We start from the raw sequence: 20330 nt of genomic DNA on the forward strand, positions 1-20330 counted from the left end.
CTGGTTTACATTAAACAGGGGGTGTACAAAGAGAAAACACTGGAAATCTATAACAAGTGAAACAGAGAAACTGAAGTTACAATAAAACAAGGATGTTCCAAACTTGGGAGAGGAAGGATAGTCTAAAGGAAATAACAGAAAGAGCAATTATTTACAGTGTTCTGAGAATATCTGACTATGGTTGTCGTTGCATAGAAGGGTCAGTTGGGTGCTGGGAAGGCTTGTTTAAACAACCACGTCTTAAGTCTTACCTGATAATTGTCTTTCTTTAAGTCCCACATATCAATCCAGAGACCTGCTCTTGGATTCTGAAAACCACTCTTTGAGTTGTACATTTTGGCTATGATACTCATTCATTTTTGCTTCTGGTGCTTAATCCTTCCTGGAAAAGGGTTTTGAAGTTGAAGTGTTTTCACTGAATCCCCTGCTGGTGGGACGTGAAGGCGTAGTTGTGTTTGCTTTGTTAAAAAGATACTGAGGGACTGCAGGTAGCATAGTAGTTTTCGTATGAAGAGTGCAGTTCTGTCTCCATCTGCTGGTAGGGGAGAAAAACCTATGCATCTGGACTGGTCTGTGGAACTCAAGAAAAGAATGTTATCAGGTAAGAACCAAATTTTCCCATCCCTGGTTCTCCGCTTGCTACTGTAATCACTAGGCCAGGGGTGGTCAACTTCGGTCCTCGAGAGCCACAAACAGGCCAGTCAGATGTTCAGGATATCCACAATGAATATTCATGAGATAATTTGCCTGCACTGCCTCTACTGTATGCAGATCTATCTCATGCATTGTGGATATCCTGAACTTACCTGCCTGTGGCTCTCGACTGGAGTTGGCAACCCCTGCACTAGGCTGCTACTCCATGTCAATATACATGCTATGATATTTGTGTCTTTGTCAAATTTCATTTTATGGAACTTTACTACTGTATTTTTATGGTTGTACATTGTGTTATTCCAGTGGGCTTAGGCAGTTTATAAGCAATTAAATGAAACACATTTATATAAATATAATATGTATTAATTGTCAGCCCTTTCTGCCTGCTTTTTGAATAAACCTTGTGGTGCAGCGAGAACAGCTTTGTGTTTAAGCTGCTCTCTTAATTTTGAGAGAGTTTCAGAGAGCAACCAGAGAAGATGAGGGAATCCAAAATATAAAAGAAGAAAATGTTCTCATTTTGTAGCAATAATTTGTGGAGAACTTGCATAATACTGTTAAGTAGAAATGCACTCTGCCTTAAGCTGGCAAAATATTAGGATATGATTTTGAAAAACAACTAAGGGTGGGTTTTTTTGTTTTTTTTAATAAGAATATAAGTGCAGAGTAAAATTGGTATGTAAAGCATAGTTCTTTATGAATAAGGGTTAAATTATAAAAAGATATTGCCATTTGGTGCCTGTAGCTCAAATGAATGTCATTTATCAAATTCTATGTAAATTCAAATCTATTTTGACTGATTTTATCTGTTCTAGATATGGATGCTCTTGTATTGGAGGTCGTGACCAAACTTGATCATCTTCCTATTGGAAGAGTCCAAATCCATGGGCTACCACAGCTATCACCAGCTCATCCAATTGGTGGATTTTTCACAATTGTTTCACCAACATCTGAGAAGCTTGGGGAACTTAAGGTATTTACTGTTTTTTTTTGTTTTTTTTTACATATAAAATTTCCATTGATCTGGTGGAGAAAAGTGAAAGCAAATGGCCATTGTTGAGAACTTTTCTGGTATATTGTGTCCAATTCTAGAGTCAAAAAAAGGTCCAACAAATCAATATAAACTAACAAGAGAGCCCGAGGATAAAGAGCTTCAGCTTTTGCTGTAGTTTTCATGACTTGAACCATCCTTGCTGATTTAGTTGTTGTGTCATTTGCATACGTGGTTTGCAGATGTACATGTTACAGTTCATATTGTAAAAATGTTTGCACTGCTGCTTTTGTTTTGCCTGTCTAGTTCTGGAGACTATACCTAGATCATCAAGGCAGTTAAGAGGAGAGCTTCCAAAGTGCCAAATTGCTGCTGTCTTTTCTCCTGCTGCTACTATTGCCTTCTTCCCACGTCTTCTAATGATCCAAGCTCTCTCCCCCTCATTGGCACCAGAAAAATATTCTTTAAGCATAGTTTAATAGCAGTGCAAAAGCATATAGTGAAAAAAATCTCCTCCTTAGCACATGTAAATAGAAATTATATAGAAAAATAAGGGTTTCTCCCAGAAAGCTATAGGGAAGTACAACATATCTCTGTAAATTTATCTGAAATGTACTTTCTGATATGTGCCCAGCTGATGCCATTACATGCCCTGATTGTCACAACAGAGACTGAAATTCTTTCCATTTACGTTTTAGTTTATAATGTGAATAAAATGTGCACATAGAGTACATTGATGAGCTGCTTTTTGGCTCCATGTAGGCACCATAGCATCCCTTGTGTTGTTTTGGTGCATTAGCTTCATTTTTAGCTGCTGAATGAATCCGGATAAGGAGACTTTTCTCTCCTTTATCTCTGCTGTTCCCTGGCATGCGTACTACACTCTCACTCTGCTTCCCTTACCTCACTGCTTCAGCTCAGGGGGGTTTCAGAGCTCTATGCAAGAGTTTCCAAGGTTCTGTGGCATATCTGCATAAATGTACATGTATGTTCTCTGCATGGTTTTCAGAGCCATTTTTGTGGATAAAAAAGAGCTTTACCTAGAAATGGGCTTTATTGCAAATAACAACAGAGAGAGCCCCAGGTACCTGATAAATATAATGGGGTAGATTTTAAAAGGTGCGCGCGGGTGTACATGTGCGCGTGCTACTCGGTGCGCACACATGTACTCCTGATTTTATAACATGCGCACACGTGTTATAACAGCGTTTATTGTGTCTGAATTACTACTTTTGTTCTTTCCTTTTATTTCTTTGCTGCTCCATTTTTTTAGTTCTCTTTTTCTGCTCTCATCTACTTTCCTTCATTTTTCTTTTACACCACCCCTTTCACTACAGCCCATCTCTCTCTCCTGCAGATACCCTGTTCTCTTGTCTCCATCTACCCTCTTCAGACTGTCCTCTCCCTCCCTGTATGCTCTTTTAGGGGCTGATACAATATTATTTGCAGAAAGCGGGCACTGACTTTTCAGTGCCCGCTTTCTTAACGCACACATGGTGCCAGCAAGGGGGAGGGGCGTTCATCCTATTCAGTGGACCAAAAAAGGGAGACAAGGCGTCTAAGGCGACCATCTCTCGTTGAATTAAAGAAGCTATCCGCTCGTCCTACATAGCCCGAGGGCGTCAAGTACCTTTGGGTCTCAGAGCTCATTCCACCAGGGTCCAGGCTACTTCCTGGGCGGAGTGTCAGCTGCTGTCACCTCAGGAAATCTGTAAGGCGGCGGTGTGGTCCTCACTTCACACTTTCACTAAGCATTATCGACTGGACAATAAAGCTACTGAGGAATCATCCTTCGGTGAGAGTGTCCTGCGCCCAGGTCTTTCGGGTTCCTGCCCAGTGTAGGGTGGCTTGGGTACATCCCACTGGTCTGGACTGATCTGGGTAACATTCAGGAAATGAAAATTGGTTCTTACTTGCTAATTTTCATTCCTGTAATATACCACAGATCAATCTAGAGGCCCACCCCTTTGTTCAGATACTGAAAGACTGCCTTTTGCTAGAGATTTGCTGTTTTTTCAAAGAGCTCCTTTTGCAGATATTTTTGATGGAGCAGTTTCATAGGAGTTTGGTTTCTGATTGTTTTTCATGGGGGCGAAAGGGTTGTAGGTTTGTTTGGGTTTCAACCCCCATCGCCTATTAGTTCAGTTAGTGTGGGCTTGGGTACAGGCCAATTCTGAGGGACTGCAGGTGGCACTCTCGTATATGTAGCAGTGCCCAACGTTTTGCTCTCTGTCTCCATCTGCTGGTAGGGATACATAACCCACTGGTCTGGACTGATCTGTGGTATTACAGGAACAAAAATTAGCAGGTAAGAACCAATTTTCATTTTAAAAAGTTTTGGATAAGTTCCTAGAGGAAAAATCAATAAACTGCTATTATGGTAATTAATAAGCAATAGTAACTTGGGATCTATCTAATGTTTGGGTACTTGCCAGGTACTTGTGACTTGGATTGGCCACTGTTGGAAACAATACTGGGCTTGATGGACCCCTTGGCCTGACCTAGTATGGCATATCTTATGTTCTTAGTCCTCAGAGAGACATCAAATAGGACAGGGAAACTACAGTCAGGTTAGACTGTCTTTATGGTTTCAGTGGAACCAGGTATGTATAATCAAATTTATTTAGATATTCAATTAACTTTATTTGATTTTAAGCAAGATTTTTCATCTGCCAAATTTAAAATCATTGATTTTTTTTTTTAATTTTTTTGCACTAATCAAAATAATGACATTACTTTTAAGATACATCAGTTTGTATTCTCTCTTTCAGGTATCCCTAGCATTGGAACCTTTGTCAGATACCTATGACAGTAGCAACTCCCTCCTTACAACAGACATAAGTTTAGACCCAGGTATCTCAATGCAGCCACTGCAGGGAAGGGATGACTTCAGTAAGCCCATGTTGGTGCTTCCCTCTGAGCCACAGATACTAGCTGGAACTGTTACTGGGAAAGAATCTGTAAGCAGTAGTAGGGCATCTACTCCAAGGTAAATATAGTAAATTATTTTAATTTCTTTGTCCTGTCTTGCATTTGTATGCAGTTTGTGAAGAGACTTAATGGAGACCATATATCCCTTTTTCTAAAGTCGCTACATTAGCTCCCTGTCCATTTCTGGAAACAGTTCAAGCTTCTCTTACTCGCCTGCAAATGAATTCACCATGCAGCTCCTCATTTACCTATTTGTTCTTTCTTTGTTCATCGGGCAAGTTGCTCTTATCTGTGCCCTTCTCCACCACCATCAACTCCTAGCTCTGCACTTTCCATCTTGCTGTGCCATATACTTGGAATAGATTTACTGAGTTGGTGCATCTTCCATCCTTTCTGGCTGTGTTCAAATCCAGTTTAACAACTTTTTGAAACTGCTTTTGAATTCCAAGTACTTCATTTTAATGCACTTCTTACAGATACCTGTTTGTCATGTATGTTTGTCTTAATTAGATTGTAAACTACATGGAGAAGGGACTGTTACTTATATGTAACTGTACAGTGCTGCATATGTCTAGTTGCACTTTAAAAATAAGTAGTAGTAAGTATCCAGATTCAAGAAAGTGTGAGATAAGCATAGAGAATCTGTAAGTGGCAAGGAAACAAGGCAATAGATAGAGACTGAGTAGGGTTTCCAGCCAAGGAAAATGGGCAACCTTTGAAATTCTCTCTTGCTAAATGCCAGCAGCTTTCATAACTTGGTGGGTAGGATAAAGCTACTGCCAGGTAAAGGTAACTGCTACTTCTGCAACAGCTTGAGGCAACTGCCTGCCACAGTAAGGATGGCCAGGAGAGCCCTTTGCCACTTAGCAGCAGTGTAGAGGAGGAGCTGCCCCTGTAGACAGAAGATGGGGACAGCAAATGGAGAGAGGGGAAAAATGGAGAGCAAATGATGAAAACAAACCAGCTTTTTGTAGTGCTGCAAGAGTTAGAAAGAGTAGGGGGGTTGTTGTGGGTGAGGTTGAATGAGAGTAAAGTTTGAACCACTGCTTGAAGGTTTTCGATGGAGGTCTTGAGGGGTGTAATTAGATAATTACTCTTCATGTTTAGGTGGGAAACTTAAAAATAAAAGTTTGACTGAGTATTGAGATGTCTTGTTAGTAGGAAAGGCAGTACACGAAGCCACATTTAATACTATGATGTGGTATCCAAAATAAGCACAGCCAATGTTGAAAAAAAAAACCCAAAACAAGACTTTAAGAAGCTATGCTGAGATTCTTTACTGAGCTTATATTTGCTGTAAAACAGGGGAAAGGATCATTTGTACTTCCGGGAGAACTCTGAGACCCCAAAAGACTATTTCATGGGACAAGTTCCACAAAGTGAAATTTTAAAATACCAGGAACAGAGTCTTGCAAAGAAGCAGGCATCATTCACCCATAGTTCTGAGAAGGAGCCACAGGCCAAACCAGCTGCAGACAATCCCAACGATGTGCACACTTTGGCTCTGAATAGTCCTGCTACAAAAGACCTCCTTTCAGGTTTGTAGACACTTTGGATCTGAGATTTTGAGGTACTTGACTAACGTTGGATAGAAAATTCTCTGTGATTTATATATGTGTGTTTGGCCCGGTAGTTTCCCCATGCTTCTTTGGGCTTTCAGCTCAATCAGAATGGGCCTCCTCTGTTGGACCTTGGTGCCACCATCATTTTTAATAGTTTTTAGTATCCTTCCAAAATGCTCTGCCATTGCTGACAGTCTTTGGCCCAGAGCTACAAACTGTCTTCCTCCAGAACCCTGCTAATGTGGACCCCGGGTCTGGCCACTAGGTGTCACAGTTGAGTTGATGGCTGAGACTTTCTTCCCGGCTGACCCTGCTGACCCTGCTGACCCAGGGAGCAGATTGAAGCTTGGCCCAAAAAACTGAACCCAGGTTCTCCATATGGCAGTGCATATCACTGCCGTAGAGCCAACAGACTGGCATGCTCTAGCATTTTTGACTAATTCATTTTTTTTTTAACATATAACTCTTAGATTGGGACAAACAAGTGAATCAAAAATTGATTGTTTGACCCTTATTTCTTAGATGGTGAAATTCGATTGAACAGATGGTATCTTTGAAAGAAGCATCATGTTATTCTTTTCCTAGGTATGTTTATGGACTTTGAAGAACTCTCAGCAGAATTTGGAAAAAAAAAAAAAAGCCCCTCTTTACCATATGGATGATTTATTTGTTTTTATTGTGTTGTAATGGTAATGTATGTGAAATAAGTTGAATTTATTCAGTGAGGTGATTTGTTTCAATATATTTATGTATCTTCCTCTCTTAGGGCTTGATTCATCAAGGCATTTTCCCATAGACACAGAATGGGAGAAATGGCTTTGTGAATCAGGAATTAGTGTGCACTTTAGAAGATTTTGTATTCTGCTGTTAAATCCTTTTCTCAAATCCTTTTTCTCCTGCATAGTTTTTAATATATTTCTCTCTCTTAGCGTGTACTTTTTAGAAGGTGTTTTTTTTTTTTCTGTTGCTGTTTAATCCCTTTCTCCTGCAACCGAGTTTATTAACCTGGACTATCCCATCTGTATATTTTCACAGTGGACTTGCTGGTAGGCCAAAACTCTTTAGCTGATAATTAATAGCTCTCTGTGCTGCATTATTTGGAGTAGGCCTTGCCAACTGAAAAATTTCTTCTACATAGCTGTAAAGAGTATATTTTGGCTAGTCTTTTATATCACACAAGCCGTTAAGCCCGTTAAACGGGCATTTGTTCCAAATGCCAGCTAAGTGTTGTGTGTGGAGGTGTCCGGATGTGTACTCTTTCCCCCTCCAACTTCTCTCCCTTTGCCCTCCCCTTGCACTCAATGCTCCCTCCTCCAGCTCCCCTCTCCTCTTCTGCTGTCCCATCTCCCCAACCCCTCCCCCTCTCACTTTTCCACAGCTCCTCATCTCTCATTCTCCCAAAGTTCCTCCTTTCTTCCACAGGTCCTCTCCTGCAGCCCCTTCCCATTCTATCACCCGCTGGTCTGCCCCCTGCAGCCCCCCTCTCCCCTCATTCTTCCATTACACTCCCTTTTCCCTCACTGCTCCTCACTCTTCCTTATTCTCCCACTCCTCCTCCTCCTCTGGCCCTCCCCTTTCCTCTTACTATCCTCTTCCCCCTCCACCCTCTCTCCCTTTGCACCCCCCTTGCACTCAATGCTCCCTCCTCCAGCTCCCCCATCTCCCCAACCCCCTCCCACCGCTCCTCCTCATCTGTCATCCTCCCAATGTTCCTCCTTTCTTCCACAGGTCCTCCCCTGTAGCCCCTTCCCATTCTATTCCCCGCTGGTCTGCCCCTGCAGCCTCCCTCTCTCCTCATTCTTCATTACACTCCCCTTTCCCTCACTTACTCAGCACCCTTTTCTTCCTTATTCTCCCACTTCCCCTTTTCTGGCCCTCCCCTTTCTTTTACTATCCTCTTTTCCCTCCACCCTCTGTCCCTTTGCACTCATCTTGCATGCACGTCTGTCAGAGCCGCGGGGTCTCTCTCTCGTGCGCGCGCGTGCCTTGCCAAAGCCCTCACATGGCTCCATTTCCTCCCGCCGCCGCTCCGCTCTGACCGACGTGCTCTCTCTCCGTCCTTCAGAGCCATGGGTCTCTCTCTCTCTCTCGCACGCGTGCGCGCCTCGCCGCGGCACTCGCGCGGCTCCATTTCCTCCCGGCGCCGCTGTGCTCTGATCGACGTGCTCTCTTGCCTGCGCATGCGCGGTAGAGTTGCTCTCTACTGCGCATTTGCAGGCCGTCGGTCAGAGCCCATTTATAAGGTAGATTTCCTTTTTCAAAAGGGCGATAGAGATTCTACCGATGTTATTTATTCCTTTCTCCCATCTCTAGGGTGTTTTCTTCTTAAATAGTTCTTCCAAGGACTTAGGTTAAGTAAATAATTAGTGACCTAAGTAACAATCCAACAGCTTGCACATTAATTAAGATAACACTACTCAAGTCTCCTCACTGAGCCTTATAATTGGAATGTCTTTTATTCAGTGTAAAAACTGTGGTGCTTATGTCCCAAGGCATAGCATTTGGAGACTTAAGGGTTGCTATTTGCTTCCAGTTGTCTGCAATGAAAAAGGAACTGACTCATCTGGCAGAGGAATTATCTAAACTTAAAAATCCTCCTTAGCATCCAGATTATCAATGCAAATTTCCACAGAGGATTCTAAAACTCAGGAATAAATGGATTACAGTGGGCTTTAGTAGAATTAAGACCTGAGACTAGAGACATCCAGTCTCCTCAACTGAGAAACTGTATATCTGCTCCCACTCCTGCAGAGGACTCAAATATCCAGGAATAAATTTATTACCGTGGGCCCTGGTAGAACAAGATCTGTATCCCAGAGACACCCAGTCTCCTCAACTGAGAAACATTCAGGATATCTGTTCCCACTCCCACAGAGGATTCAAATATCCAGGAATATGGTGGGCTTTAGTAGATTAAGGCCTGGGGTGAAGACATCCAGTCCACACTAATACCCTTACATAATTAAATAAATAAATAATGCCTTTTCTGTATTGGAAACTGAAGCTGCTCTTCCAACAAACAATAAATGGATGTTTGTAAAGGAAGAAGCCACCCTTTAACAGTATCAAACCTCATAAAAGAAATTTTCTTCTGATAGGAGAATTCATCATTAGAGGAAATAATTTGGGATCTCTCTTCATAGGTGACACAAAAATTAAATACCTTCTAGGATCTTCAGCTGGTAGAAATGCAAACCAGATAATCAGTGCAATTATAGAAGAAAGTAAAGACTGAAAATATCAATGTGCCATCCATCTGGGGACAAATGACCTCGCTAAAAACAGTATGCAAGCAGTACAGAAAGATTTCCAGTGTCTGGAGAAGGAAATTAAACTCGAGGTAAAGAATATTGCCTTTTCTGAAATATTACCAGTTCATGGCAAGGGAAAGGAAAGGATAAGCCAGATATTTCAATGCATGGCTCAGAACGTGGTGTGGATTTGTATACACTGAAGGCTGGAGTCGTGTATGGAGTAGTGAAAGACTATACAGTAAGGATGGCCTACATTTTGACAGTGGCAGGAAAGAAGATGCTAAGTGAGAAATTCTGGTCATACATCATCAGGCATTTAAATTACAGGAGGGAATGGCAGAAGATGGCTAATGAAATTGGAATGCCATCCCCCAAGCAATACAAGAAGTGAGAGTACATAATAAAATCAATCATCTCTACATTCCACGCTTAAGCAAAGGAGCAGAAAAGGTGACGATGAAGATAAGCAAACCAAGGGAGGAAAGCTGGAAAGTTATGACCACAAATGCTTGTAGCCTGGGCAACAAAATCTCAGATCTGCAGATCCTAATGTGGAGGTGAACTTGGACTTTGTTGCCATTACGGAAACATGGTTCACGGAGTCACATAACAGGGATACTGCCATCCTGGGCTATTAACTTGTCAAGGTAGGACAGAGAGTGCAGAAAAGGGGGAGGAATAGCACTTTATATCAAAAACAATATCAATGCTACTGAAATATAAGGGATATATGGGGTAGGAAGGAAGCATTATGGGCTATCCTAAAACAAGATGATGATTCTTCCATTTACACTGGCATGGTCCTCCAATCCAAACTGAAGACCTGGATCGAGATCTAACATAGTAATGACGACAGAAAAAGACCAAAATGATCCATCTAGTCTGCCAGCAAGCTTCCCAAGGTAGTAACTGCCGCTCCATGCAAGTTACCCTCTGGTGAAAGATATCCAAAAGATGGGAAGAAGGGAGAAGTGGTGTTCGTTGGAGATTTTAATCTGCCCGATGTGGATTGGAGAATTCTTTCTGCAAAATCTGCAAGCGGTAGAGAGATGGTGGATGCCCTTCAGGGGGCTCTACTCTAACAATTGGTAATGGAATCCATGAGAGAGTGTGTGATACTCAACCTAGTGCTCACTAATGGGGATAATAGCTCTAATGTCCAGACAGGTGCCCACTTGAGTACCAATGATCATCAGATGCTATAGTTCAGTGGTTCCCAACCCTGTCCTAGGGACCCCCCAGCCAGTCGGGTTTTCAGGATATCCACAGTGAATATGCATGAGAGAAACTTTTGCATGTTATGGAGGCAGTGTATGCAAATATTCTCTCATGCATATTCATTGTGGATATCCTGAAAACCCGACTGGCTGGGGGGTCCCCAGGACAGGGTTGGGAACTACTGGTATAGTCTGATATCACAAATAAGATACACAGAAGTCACATGAAGACCCAAATTCAGAATTTCAAAAATAAGAACTTTGACAAAATGGGAATGTTCTTGGAGAAAGAACTAAAAGACTGGGAGAAAATGGAGGTAGAACAACAGTGGGCCAAATAAAAAGCAGCTATTTACAAAGACGACAAATCTATATGTTAGAAAAGTAAACACATGTACAAGGAAAAAGAAACAGATTTGGTTCACAATGGAGATGGCTAAAAAAATTAAGTAACAGCATTCAGGAAGTATAAAGGATCGCAAAAAGAAGAAGAATACCTGGTGAAACTAAGGGAGACGAAAGAAAGCAAGAAAGCAAAAGGTCAAATGGAAGAAAGGGTAGCCAAAGAGGTAAAGAGAGAACAAATATTTTTCAGATCTATCAGAGAAATAAGGAAGGCCTGAAATGGAATAATGAAATTGAAAGGTGGAAAAAAGCAAAATGTAGAGACAGATGAAGGAAATGGCAGATGTATTAAATACTTTAGTTCTGTGTTCATTAAAGAAGACCCTGAAGGACCGATGCTGATTGACAAAACCATAAATGGGAATGGGGTAATACAACTCCTTTTACAGAAGAGAATGGTATAGGAAGAGCTAGGAAAACTAAAAGTGGACAAGACCATAGGGCTGGATGAGGGACATCCCAGGATACTGCTGGAGCTCGGAGATGTCCTGGCTGGTCCACTAAAAGACCTGTTGAATAGATCCCTGGGAATGGGAGTGGTGCCCTATATTGGAGAAGAGCGGTTGTGGTCCCACTTCACAAGAGTGGTAGCAGAGAGGAGACTGGAAACTACAGGCTAGTTAGCCTCGTCTCAGTGGTGGAAAAATTAGTGGAGACTCTGCTGAAAGAGAGAATAAAGAACTATCTACAATCCAGTAATTTGCTGGATCCAAGGCAGCTTGGATTCACCAGGGGAAAGTCTTGTCTGACAAATCAGGTTTTTTTTTTGATTGGGTCACTAGAGAATTGGATCAAGGAAAAGCGCTCGATATAATTGACTTGGATTTCAGCAAAACGTTTGATATAGTCCCGTATAAGAGGCTTGCGAATAAAATAAGAAGCTTGGGAGTCAGCACCAAAGTGGTGGAGTGGATTACAAACTGGTTGATTGACAGGAGACTGCAGGTAATGGTAAAAGGAACCTACTCTGAAGAGAAAACAGTGTTAAGTGGAATGCACAAGAATCAGTATTGGGACCATCTATGTTCAATATCTTTGTGAGCGATATTGCAGAAGAGATAGAAGGTAAAGTTTGTCTATTTGCGGATGATACTAAGATCTGCAGCAGAGAGGACACGCCTGAAGGAATAGAGCGAATGAAAAGCGTTAAGAAAGCTTGAAGAGTGGTCAAAGGTTTGGCAGCTGGGATTCAATGCCAAGAAGTGCAGAGTCACGCATCTGTGATGCGGTAATCCAAAAGAGATGTACATGATTGGGAGTGAAAGATTGCTGTTCATGGACCAAGAAAGGGATCTTGGGTTGATTTGAAAGCAGCAAAGCAGTGTGATAAGGTGATAGCTAAAGCCAGAAGAATGCTGGGCTGCATAGAGAGAGGAATAACCAGTAAGAAAAGGAGGTGATATTGCCCTTACACAAGTCCTTGATGAGGCCACACCTGGAGTACTGGGTTCAGTTCTGGAGCCCATATCTCAAAAAGGATAGAGAAAGAATGGAGACGGTCCAGAGAAGGGCGACCAAAATAGTGCGGAGCAGTATCGGAAGACTTATGAGGAGAGGCTAAAGGATCTAAATATGTGTACTCTGGAGGAGAGAAGGTGCAGGGGAGATAGGATACAGACTTTCAGATACCTGAAAGATTTTAATGATGCACGAACTTCAAACCTTTTCCATTGGAAAGAAATCAGTAGAACTATGGGTTACGAAATGAAACTCCAGGGGGGATGACTCAGAACCAACATCAGAAAATATGGATGCCTGGCTTGCCCTTCCGGAGGAGTTGGTCAAGATGAAAACATTCAAAGTGGCATGGGATAATCACCTTGGATCCCTAAAGGCTAGAGGATGGAAATGAAGAAAAGGAAGCATGGGGGGGGGGTAACTTGCTGGTGCGGCAGTTATTACCCTTAACCAGTAAGCCTTGATATTTTTGATGCAACTGCAAAATTGCTCTCTGTTTCAATGGCAGGTGGAAAAGGGGAGTTGGATTCAGACAACAACCAATGAGGGCCCCAACTTTTATGGTGTGGGAAACTGATAAGCATGGGAGTAACAAGCATGGAGCAGCAATTACTACCCTTAACAGAAGGCAAGGGATTACTACCTTAAACCAATAAGCACAACTACATCATTCTCTGCTTTGACGATGGTGGTGGTGGTGGTGGTAGTGGGGGAAAGAGGAACTGGATTCAGACAACCAACACTGACTTCTATGGTATGGGTTACTGATATGCAGACATAAGTGAAAATGTAGAGGACTGCTTCTGAAGCCAAGTTCATAAGCAAAACACATCTGAATTTTCAAGAATGCTCATCGAATACTTGCATGAAGCGGTAGTTGCTACCCTTAATAGAAACATGGTGTAACCTGCATGGTGCGGCAGGTACCCTCCATAAGAAGCTTGCTGGGCAGACTGGATGGACCATTTAGTCTTTTTCTGCCATCATTGCTATGTTACTATATTACTATGGCTTCAGACTCCTGTGGTTAAATCATTTCATCTATAATTGCAACATTGCTTGGAAACTAAATAAAAACATTTGAGGACAAAAAAAGCTTTAGATAAAGTTCCTCACTTTATATTGTAACAAGTTGTCATGGTATAAGCAGAAAAGTCCCTTTATGGATCAAAAGCTAGTTAAAATTAGAAAAATAAGATAGGTCTAAATGGTCAGTTTTAACAGTGGAGAAATGTGCTGGGATCATGTTCAATACGGTCATAGGCAATCTGGAAATAGAATTAAGCAGTGATGTTTCAGATTTTGTTGATAAATTATTCCTGCATAATTGAAGTTGATGGTGAAGACTTATAAAGGGATCTGACAAAGCTGAGTGAGTGGGTAATAAAGTGCATATGAGTTTCAATTTAGTTTATTCCTATCTTTTAAGCTTTATATATGTCTATGAAAGCTTCTGGCTTTGACTGTTATCACTCAAGAATGAGATCTTGCACTCGTAAATACTTCTCTAAATATTTTGGCTTAATGTGCCTCAGGGTTCAAAAAGGTAATAGAACATTAGGAATTATGTAAGGATTTACAAACAAAACAAAGTGGCATCCATATCTTGAATACTATGTGCATTTTTGGCCACCTCTTCTCAAAGAGTTCCCAAAAAGATGGTCAGAGGAATGCATTCTTCTACTTAGAAAAGACAATCGAAGAGAGAAATTCTACAGAGCGATAGCATGGATGAAGTATATTGTTATTATTTGTGATAATTGTGGGTGGATCCTTGGGCCGGTGGCAGATGACCATGCCCCGAGGGGAAGATCCCGAGAGGGGCCACCGGTCAGGCTCAGAGTTGGGAGACAGACACACACTAGATCTTTTATTGAACTGTATAGTGGATCACCAGAGGTGGCAGTAGTGAGCTGGAAGAGCCCGGCTGGGCTGTAGTCCCTCAGGCACCGGAACAGCGATCCCAGGATGGCTGAGCTGTAGAGAAACTGAGTATAGTGAGTAGGCAGAATATGCAGAGTTCAGGAACAGAACCTTGATGGTAACACTCGCACAATAGTCTCTTGAAGCAGCCCAGAGGCTGGAATGGAGTAGGCCCTCAAGGAGCGAGTACCTGGTTCCAGGGAAAGCTCTGAGAGAGAGATGGTAACTCACTGGTGTTGTAGACAGCGGTGACTTTCTGGCAGAAGTAGTATTCGGTAGCAGGTCCGGGAACGTGGGCCCTCGAGGAGCGAGTACCAGTTCCAGACTGCGACCTGAAAGGCAAGAGAGAGAGCGAGGCCCCTGAGGAGCGGGTACCCCTGGTAAAGTCCGAGGAGGCAGAGTAGCAAGGTATGCAGAGAGCAAATCCCATCTGCAGCGATACCTGGAAGAATCCCCTTGCTAACTCGAATAGCTAGCAAAAACAAAGCCCTTAAATATCCGGGCTTGATGACGTCATCTTAGGGGGACACCCCTGAGGTTCGCGCCACAGCTGGTACTTGAGTCGGGGCCGCGCGTATGCCCTTAGGCTTCAGGAGAACATGGCAGAAGGCAGCGTCTAGCCAGTCCGAGGACGCCGGAGGAGAATGGCAAGATGATGCTGCGGCAGCCAAACCTTCATCAACCAAAGAGGGAGTTGCAAAAGAGGTAAGGTGGGCGGAGTGGAGACATCAGGCAGCGACGGTCGCAACATATATATGGTGCCATTCACTGTTCTTCACAATAAAAGAACTAAAGGGAACTTGAATACATGATCAGACAGCAGATTTATAACAAACAGAAGAACGTCGTCACACAGCGTAATTAACTTGTCAGATTCAAAAAGGAATTAGAGATGGCAGGAGGGGAAAGAGGAATTGGATTCAGACAACAACTAAGGTCCTCAACTTCCATGGTCTGTCATACTGATACATAGACATAAGAGAAAAAGCCGAGGACTGCTTCTATAGCCAAGTCCTAAAGGAAACGAAGAAAGCGTGCATGATGGTAACTTGCTGGTGCAGCAGTTAGTACCCTTAACAGAAGGCATTGGAGATTACTAATCTTAACCATTAAGTCTTGATGCTTTTAGTGCAATTGCAGCATTGCTCCTTACTTTGATGGCAGGGAGAAAAGGGGAATTTCCTAGCATGTAGACAGATGGACTCAGGACCAGTGGGTTTATGCTCCCCTGCCAGCTGATGGAGACTGAGCAAGCTGATGTTACAGTATACATACATGAAGTGACCCCAGCCGGCCAGTATTCTCTATCTCCAGCAGATGGTGAATGTGCATCTCCCTATGAGGATTGCTTTGAGCTTTTTGAAAGGAGAAATTTGAAATTCTAAATTCAGGAAAAGAAAGCCCTGCTCTCCTGCGGTTATACCTAAAGGTCCCTTCCCCAGTTGAGAATTCCTGAGGCGATTTCCGTGGTCCCTCAGAGGTGTGTCTTGGTCCGGTAGCTGAGTTTCCTGGCATGGACTTAGCTGCTAGTTCAGCTGAAAGGCAGCGGGTGCAGGAGGCCGAGTGTGGTGGTGATGGTAGATGTCCTCTCCCTCCGCAGCCAGAGATTGTCTCTGTACTGAGCCAGGTAAGGTTTAAAACAAAAAAAAAAAAAAAAGGAGAAAGTTTTACCTGAATCAGAGATAGGGGTTTCAGGAGTTCCTCTGGTCTCCATTCTTGGCGTGCTGTGCCGATGTTCATTCCTGCTCCCATTGGGGTTGGGAAACTGGGTAGCCTCACGGGTTGAGCAGTCCCTGGTGGGCTGGGGCCCCCCCTTAGGTTTTTTTTCTTGCACGCCAGGTGGTAGGCCAGAGCAGCCATTTTCGTGCGCTTTTGTGCGTGTTCTACTGTCATCTATAGGCCATTGTGTTTGCAGTGTGTTGGCTCTGCGCTTGGTTTTTGGGCGTGCTTTTCACGAGATAACTTTTTTTATGTGCTTAACTTGGCACATGGGTTGTGCATGCGCTTTGCCATGTTTTCTTCTAGGCACTTATTTTTTGGGCACATTTCATTTTTGAGCACGAGCTGATCCGATGCACGTTTACTGCAGCAATGGCGCCAGTAAGCAAGAAGTCTAAGCATCTTCCTATTTGTGGTGCCTGTCATATCAGGGTTTCTCAGCCTGACCTGGCTTCTGACCTGTGTTGGCGCTGCTCAGGCGCTCAGGGAGAGTTGTTTTCCTCGGATTTTGCTAAGCCTGGCTCTTCCCATTCTGATGATGGGTTGGACATGGCTTGACTGGGGGGACGCCAGATCTTGGTTCTCCCTTGACTAGCTCCTCCGCTGGCGAGGGTAGTTCCGAGGGACCAGCTCCAGTTCCTTCTGGGCTTGGTCTGGTTCCGGCTGCTTTTTCTTGGGTGGAATTTTTTCAAGGCTTGCAAGCCTTTCTTCAGGCACAGTCCTCCACTTCCCCCATTTCTGTCCGGTCGAACCCTCAGCTGGTGGCTCCTCCCTCTTTCAGTCCTATGCTTAAGTGCCAGGGCTTGCCCCAGCTCCCTGTAGCTGTTCCCAACAGGAATAAGGGATGGCACTGATAATGAAGCAGATCCTGCTTTCCTGGAAGTTGGGGAAATTCCTCCAGGGCTGGAACCGTATCGAACCACGATGTGGTTCTTTCATAGAGATGCACTGCTGGCCCTGATTTTCCAGACCTTGGTTCGGGTGCTATGTCAGAGCCGAGGAATAATTCCACTTTGGTTTCCTTACGTAAAGCCTCTTGTTTTTTCCCAGTGATGGATGCCATCCAGGAATTGATTGATCTGTAATGAGATGCTCCAGAGGCAAATGTTAAAGGGAGTAGGAATTTGGAAGCCTGTAGCTCCTGGATCCGGCTGTGAGAGAGCGTTTGCGGTTTCCTAAAGTGGATACTCTGGTATGTGCCATTTCTAAGCGAATGACTATCCCTGTAGAAAGAAGAGTGGCCTTGAAGGGTGTACATGATAGAAGGATTGAGGCTATTCTTAAGCAAGCTTTGAGGCAATGACAATGAATATACAGATTGCCTCCTGTGACGAGATCTTTTCTTCTTCTCTCTCGAGAGGTTGGTGAGTCTGGAGAGAATTCCAGACTGGTTATGTAGCCTGCTGCTACATTTTTAGCAGACACAGACTGTGATTTGTTCCGGACCTTGGCCAGAGAAGTGGGTTCGGTGATAGCGGCCAAGCATCAACTCTTGTTGCGAAATTGGTCAGCTAACGCAGCTTCCAAAGCCAATCTTAGCAAGATGCTCTTTAAAGGTTCGTTCTTGTTTGGGAGCAAGTTAAAGGAACTGGCCAGTAAGTGGGGCAAGTCTCTGGTGCCTCAGTTGCCAGAGGATAAGAAATAGTTATAGCGCTCCTTTGGTATGAGAGGTCATTTCCGGGGTCCCAGGTGTTTTCGTCCCTCTGTAGAGATGACCTTTCAGTGGACTTAGCCTTTCAGTAGGGCTCAGTACATTTGTCCCCGGCAGCCCAAGAGAGGAGCGAGCTTGGGTGGTGGACCTTCCCAATGAAAGTTTGCTGACCCACCTTCCAGAAAAGGAAATAGAGGGACGTGTCTCTCTTTTATCGGAGATGGGTCGCGATCACGTCGGACCACTGGGTCCTGGAGGTGATACACAAAGTTTATGCACTGGAATTTCGCAGTATTCTTTGGGACGTGTTCATGCTGGCCCTTGCCACTTCCCGCAGAAGAAGCAGGCAGTGGAGTTCACGCTTCAAAGGCTCCTCAAGACTGAGGGCTGTGGTTCTGGTGCCCACGTCTCAAGAAAGTATGGGGCGATATTCCATTTACTTTGTTGTGCCCAAAAAGGAGGTCTCCTTTCGTCCCATCTTGGATCTCAAGAAAACAGTCACTTGAAGGTGACTCATTTTCAAATGTAAACCTTACACTCTGTAATAGTGGTGCAGTCAGGGGAATTTCTGACCACCTTGGATCTGTCAGAGGCTTACCTTCATATTCCCATCCAATTGGAACACCAACTCTTTTGTGTTTTGCTGTGTTGGGGGCGCCATTATCCAAGTTCTTTATTGTTAGTTTTTGTTTCATTGTAAGCTGCCCAAGAGGCATCAGTTTGATTTCACTGTAAACCGGTGCGATATGTATATTATACAGGAACATCGGTATATAAAAATAATAAATAAATAAATAAATAAATTATCAGTTTCGGACACTGCCAGCTAACTTTAGGATAGGTTTATGGTCTGACCAGACTTAGCTGCTTAACTTATCCAGCTAACTCTGAATATTGGAGTTAGTCAGCTAACTCAGCTCCTTCCAGTTATGCCCCTATCTTATTAGCCTGCTAGAATTTAGCCAGATAAGTGCCCAAATATTCATTTAGCAGACTAACCTCTGCTTTTGAATATGAACCTCATTGTCTTTGTCAGGAGGCTGGGCTTTAGCACAGAGATATACTAGCTGCACTGCATGCTTTGTGGCAGTCCACCCAAGCTCTAGCACTAACTGACACTAATGACCTCAGGCTCAGTGCATCCATAAACCATAACTGCTGGAAACTGAAAGAGAATGACAGTGTGACAGCAGATGGACAAGTCTACACATGCCTTTTCAGCACTTGGTGCTTGCTATTGTGAGGCAGGATGCTTAACAATAGGAAACTTTATTCTGACCCAGTTTAGTAATTTTTGTGTTTTCATGCATTTTAAGTGCCATTAACAATAAGAAAGCTTACTCAGTTCAGCCCATTTTTCATATGTGAAAAATAGATGTTTACATGCTATTTACAGCTATTTACCCAAGAAAAGCAGATCTACAAGTCCATACAGCAGGATAAAACCAGACTGGATCAGCATCCACTGAAAAACTGGAGCCATTTCCAACCATAACATAGATCAGGGATAGTGAATTCCAGCCTCGAGTGCCACAAACAGGCCAGGGTTTCAGGATATCTACAATGAATATGCATGAGAAAGATTTGCATGCACTGCCTTCATTGTATGCAAATCTATCTCTTGCATATTCATTGCAGATATCCTGAACCCTGGCCTGTTTGTGGCACTCGAGGACTGGAGTTCGCCATCACTGGCATAGATCATTCTACTGAAGTGTATGTTATCATGAATTATTGTACCTCAGGTTATCAAAATAATGTAAGCGACCTTGAGCATCACTTGGGAAAGATGAGCTAAAAATCCAAATTTCCTTGGCAAGTGTTTACAAGCAATTTTAGATTTTTTTTTACTAAGCATTTGAATTCTCACTTTATATTTCAGTACTTTTGAATCAGGGCAACAAATTGCGAAATGCCATGGTTGAGTCTTCAATAAAAGCAAATCTAGATACGGCTCTAGGCGACATCAATCCTTCAGTGAAGAGAGACATTTCTAAAGCAAGAAAAAAGTAAGTTTACTAAAGCAGTTCCACACACGCTTGCAGATGCATAGACTTTATCATTCTGTTTTTTCTGATAGGTCACAACTGCAAAGATTCAGGTTCCTATTGAATAATTTGATGAGCAGCAAATTACCCAAATAAAGTTAACTGGGTAACATTAGTATAGTCTGCAAAACTTAAGCAGGTAAGTCTCCTTGCTGAATATAGTTAGCTAAAGTTACCCAGTTCAGGGATTAGTCCCTTCACTGATAATTGTCAATGAAGGGACCAATCCATGATAAGAGTATTGTGAATAAATTATTAAATGCTAGTACAGCTGAGAGCTACACTGGCATTTAAACAGCAACCCAGCGGGAGGAGGTAAGAGGCTCTCCACCTTCCGCTGGTGTTCCCAACCACTTTTGGTGTTTCAGGGGCGGTGGTAGCATTTTAGTGTCCAAACGTTTTAACTTTCAGGGTGTGGAGTGATTAGGTGGCTTGGCTGCTTCTTTTTTGTTTATCGTGGATGGGAAAGGCATTGGGACTGGTTGCCCACTACTTTTTAAATTTGGGTGGTGGGCGG

General features: G+C 43.1%; 1 protein-coding gene across 2 annotated transcripts in view; it reads left to right on the forward strand.

Annotated features, from left to right (window-relative positions):
* The window catches only part of C2CD3 (C2 domain containing 3 centriole elongation regulator), a 429817-nt gene that overhangs the window by 40140 nt on the left and 369347 nt on the right, over positions 1 to 20330 (forward strand). For both annotated transcript variants that reach the window (XM_029602105.1, XM_029602106.1), the window contains exons 3-6: positions 1470 to 1627; positions 4417 to 4634; positions 5882 to 6114; positions 19648 to 19774. In XM_029602105.1, the coding sequence (XP_029457965.1) occupies positions 1470 to 1627; positions 4417 to 4634; positions 5882 to 6114; positions 19648 to 19774 (736 nt within the window). The remainder of the gene's footprint in view (positions 1 to 1469; positions 1628 to 4416; positions 4635 to 5881; positions 6115 to 19647; positions 19775 to 20330) is intronic.

Source organism: Rhinatrema bivittatum, chromosome 5 (assembly GCF_901001135.1).
Source record: "Rhinatrema bivittatum chromosome 5, aRhiBiv1.1, whole genome shotgun sequence".
Lineage (NCBI taxonomy): Eukaryota > Metazoa > Chordata > Amphibia > Gymnophiona > Rhinatrematidae > Rhinatrema > Rhinatrema bivittatum.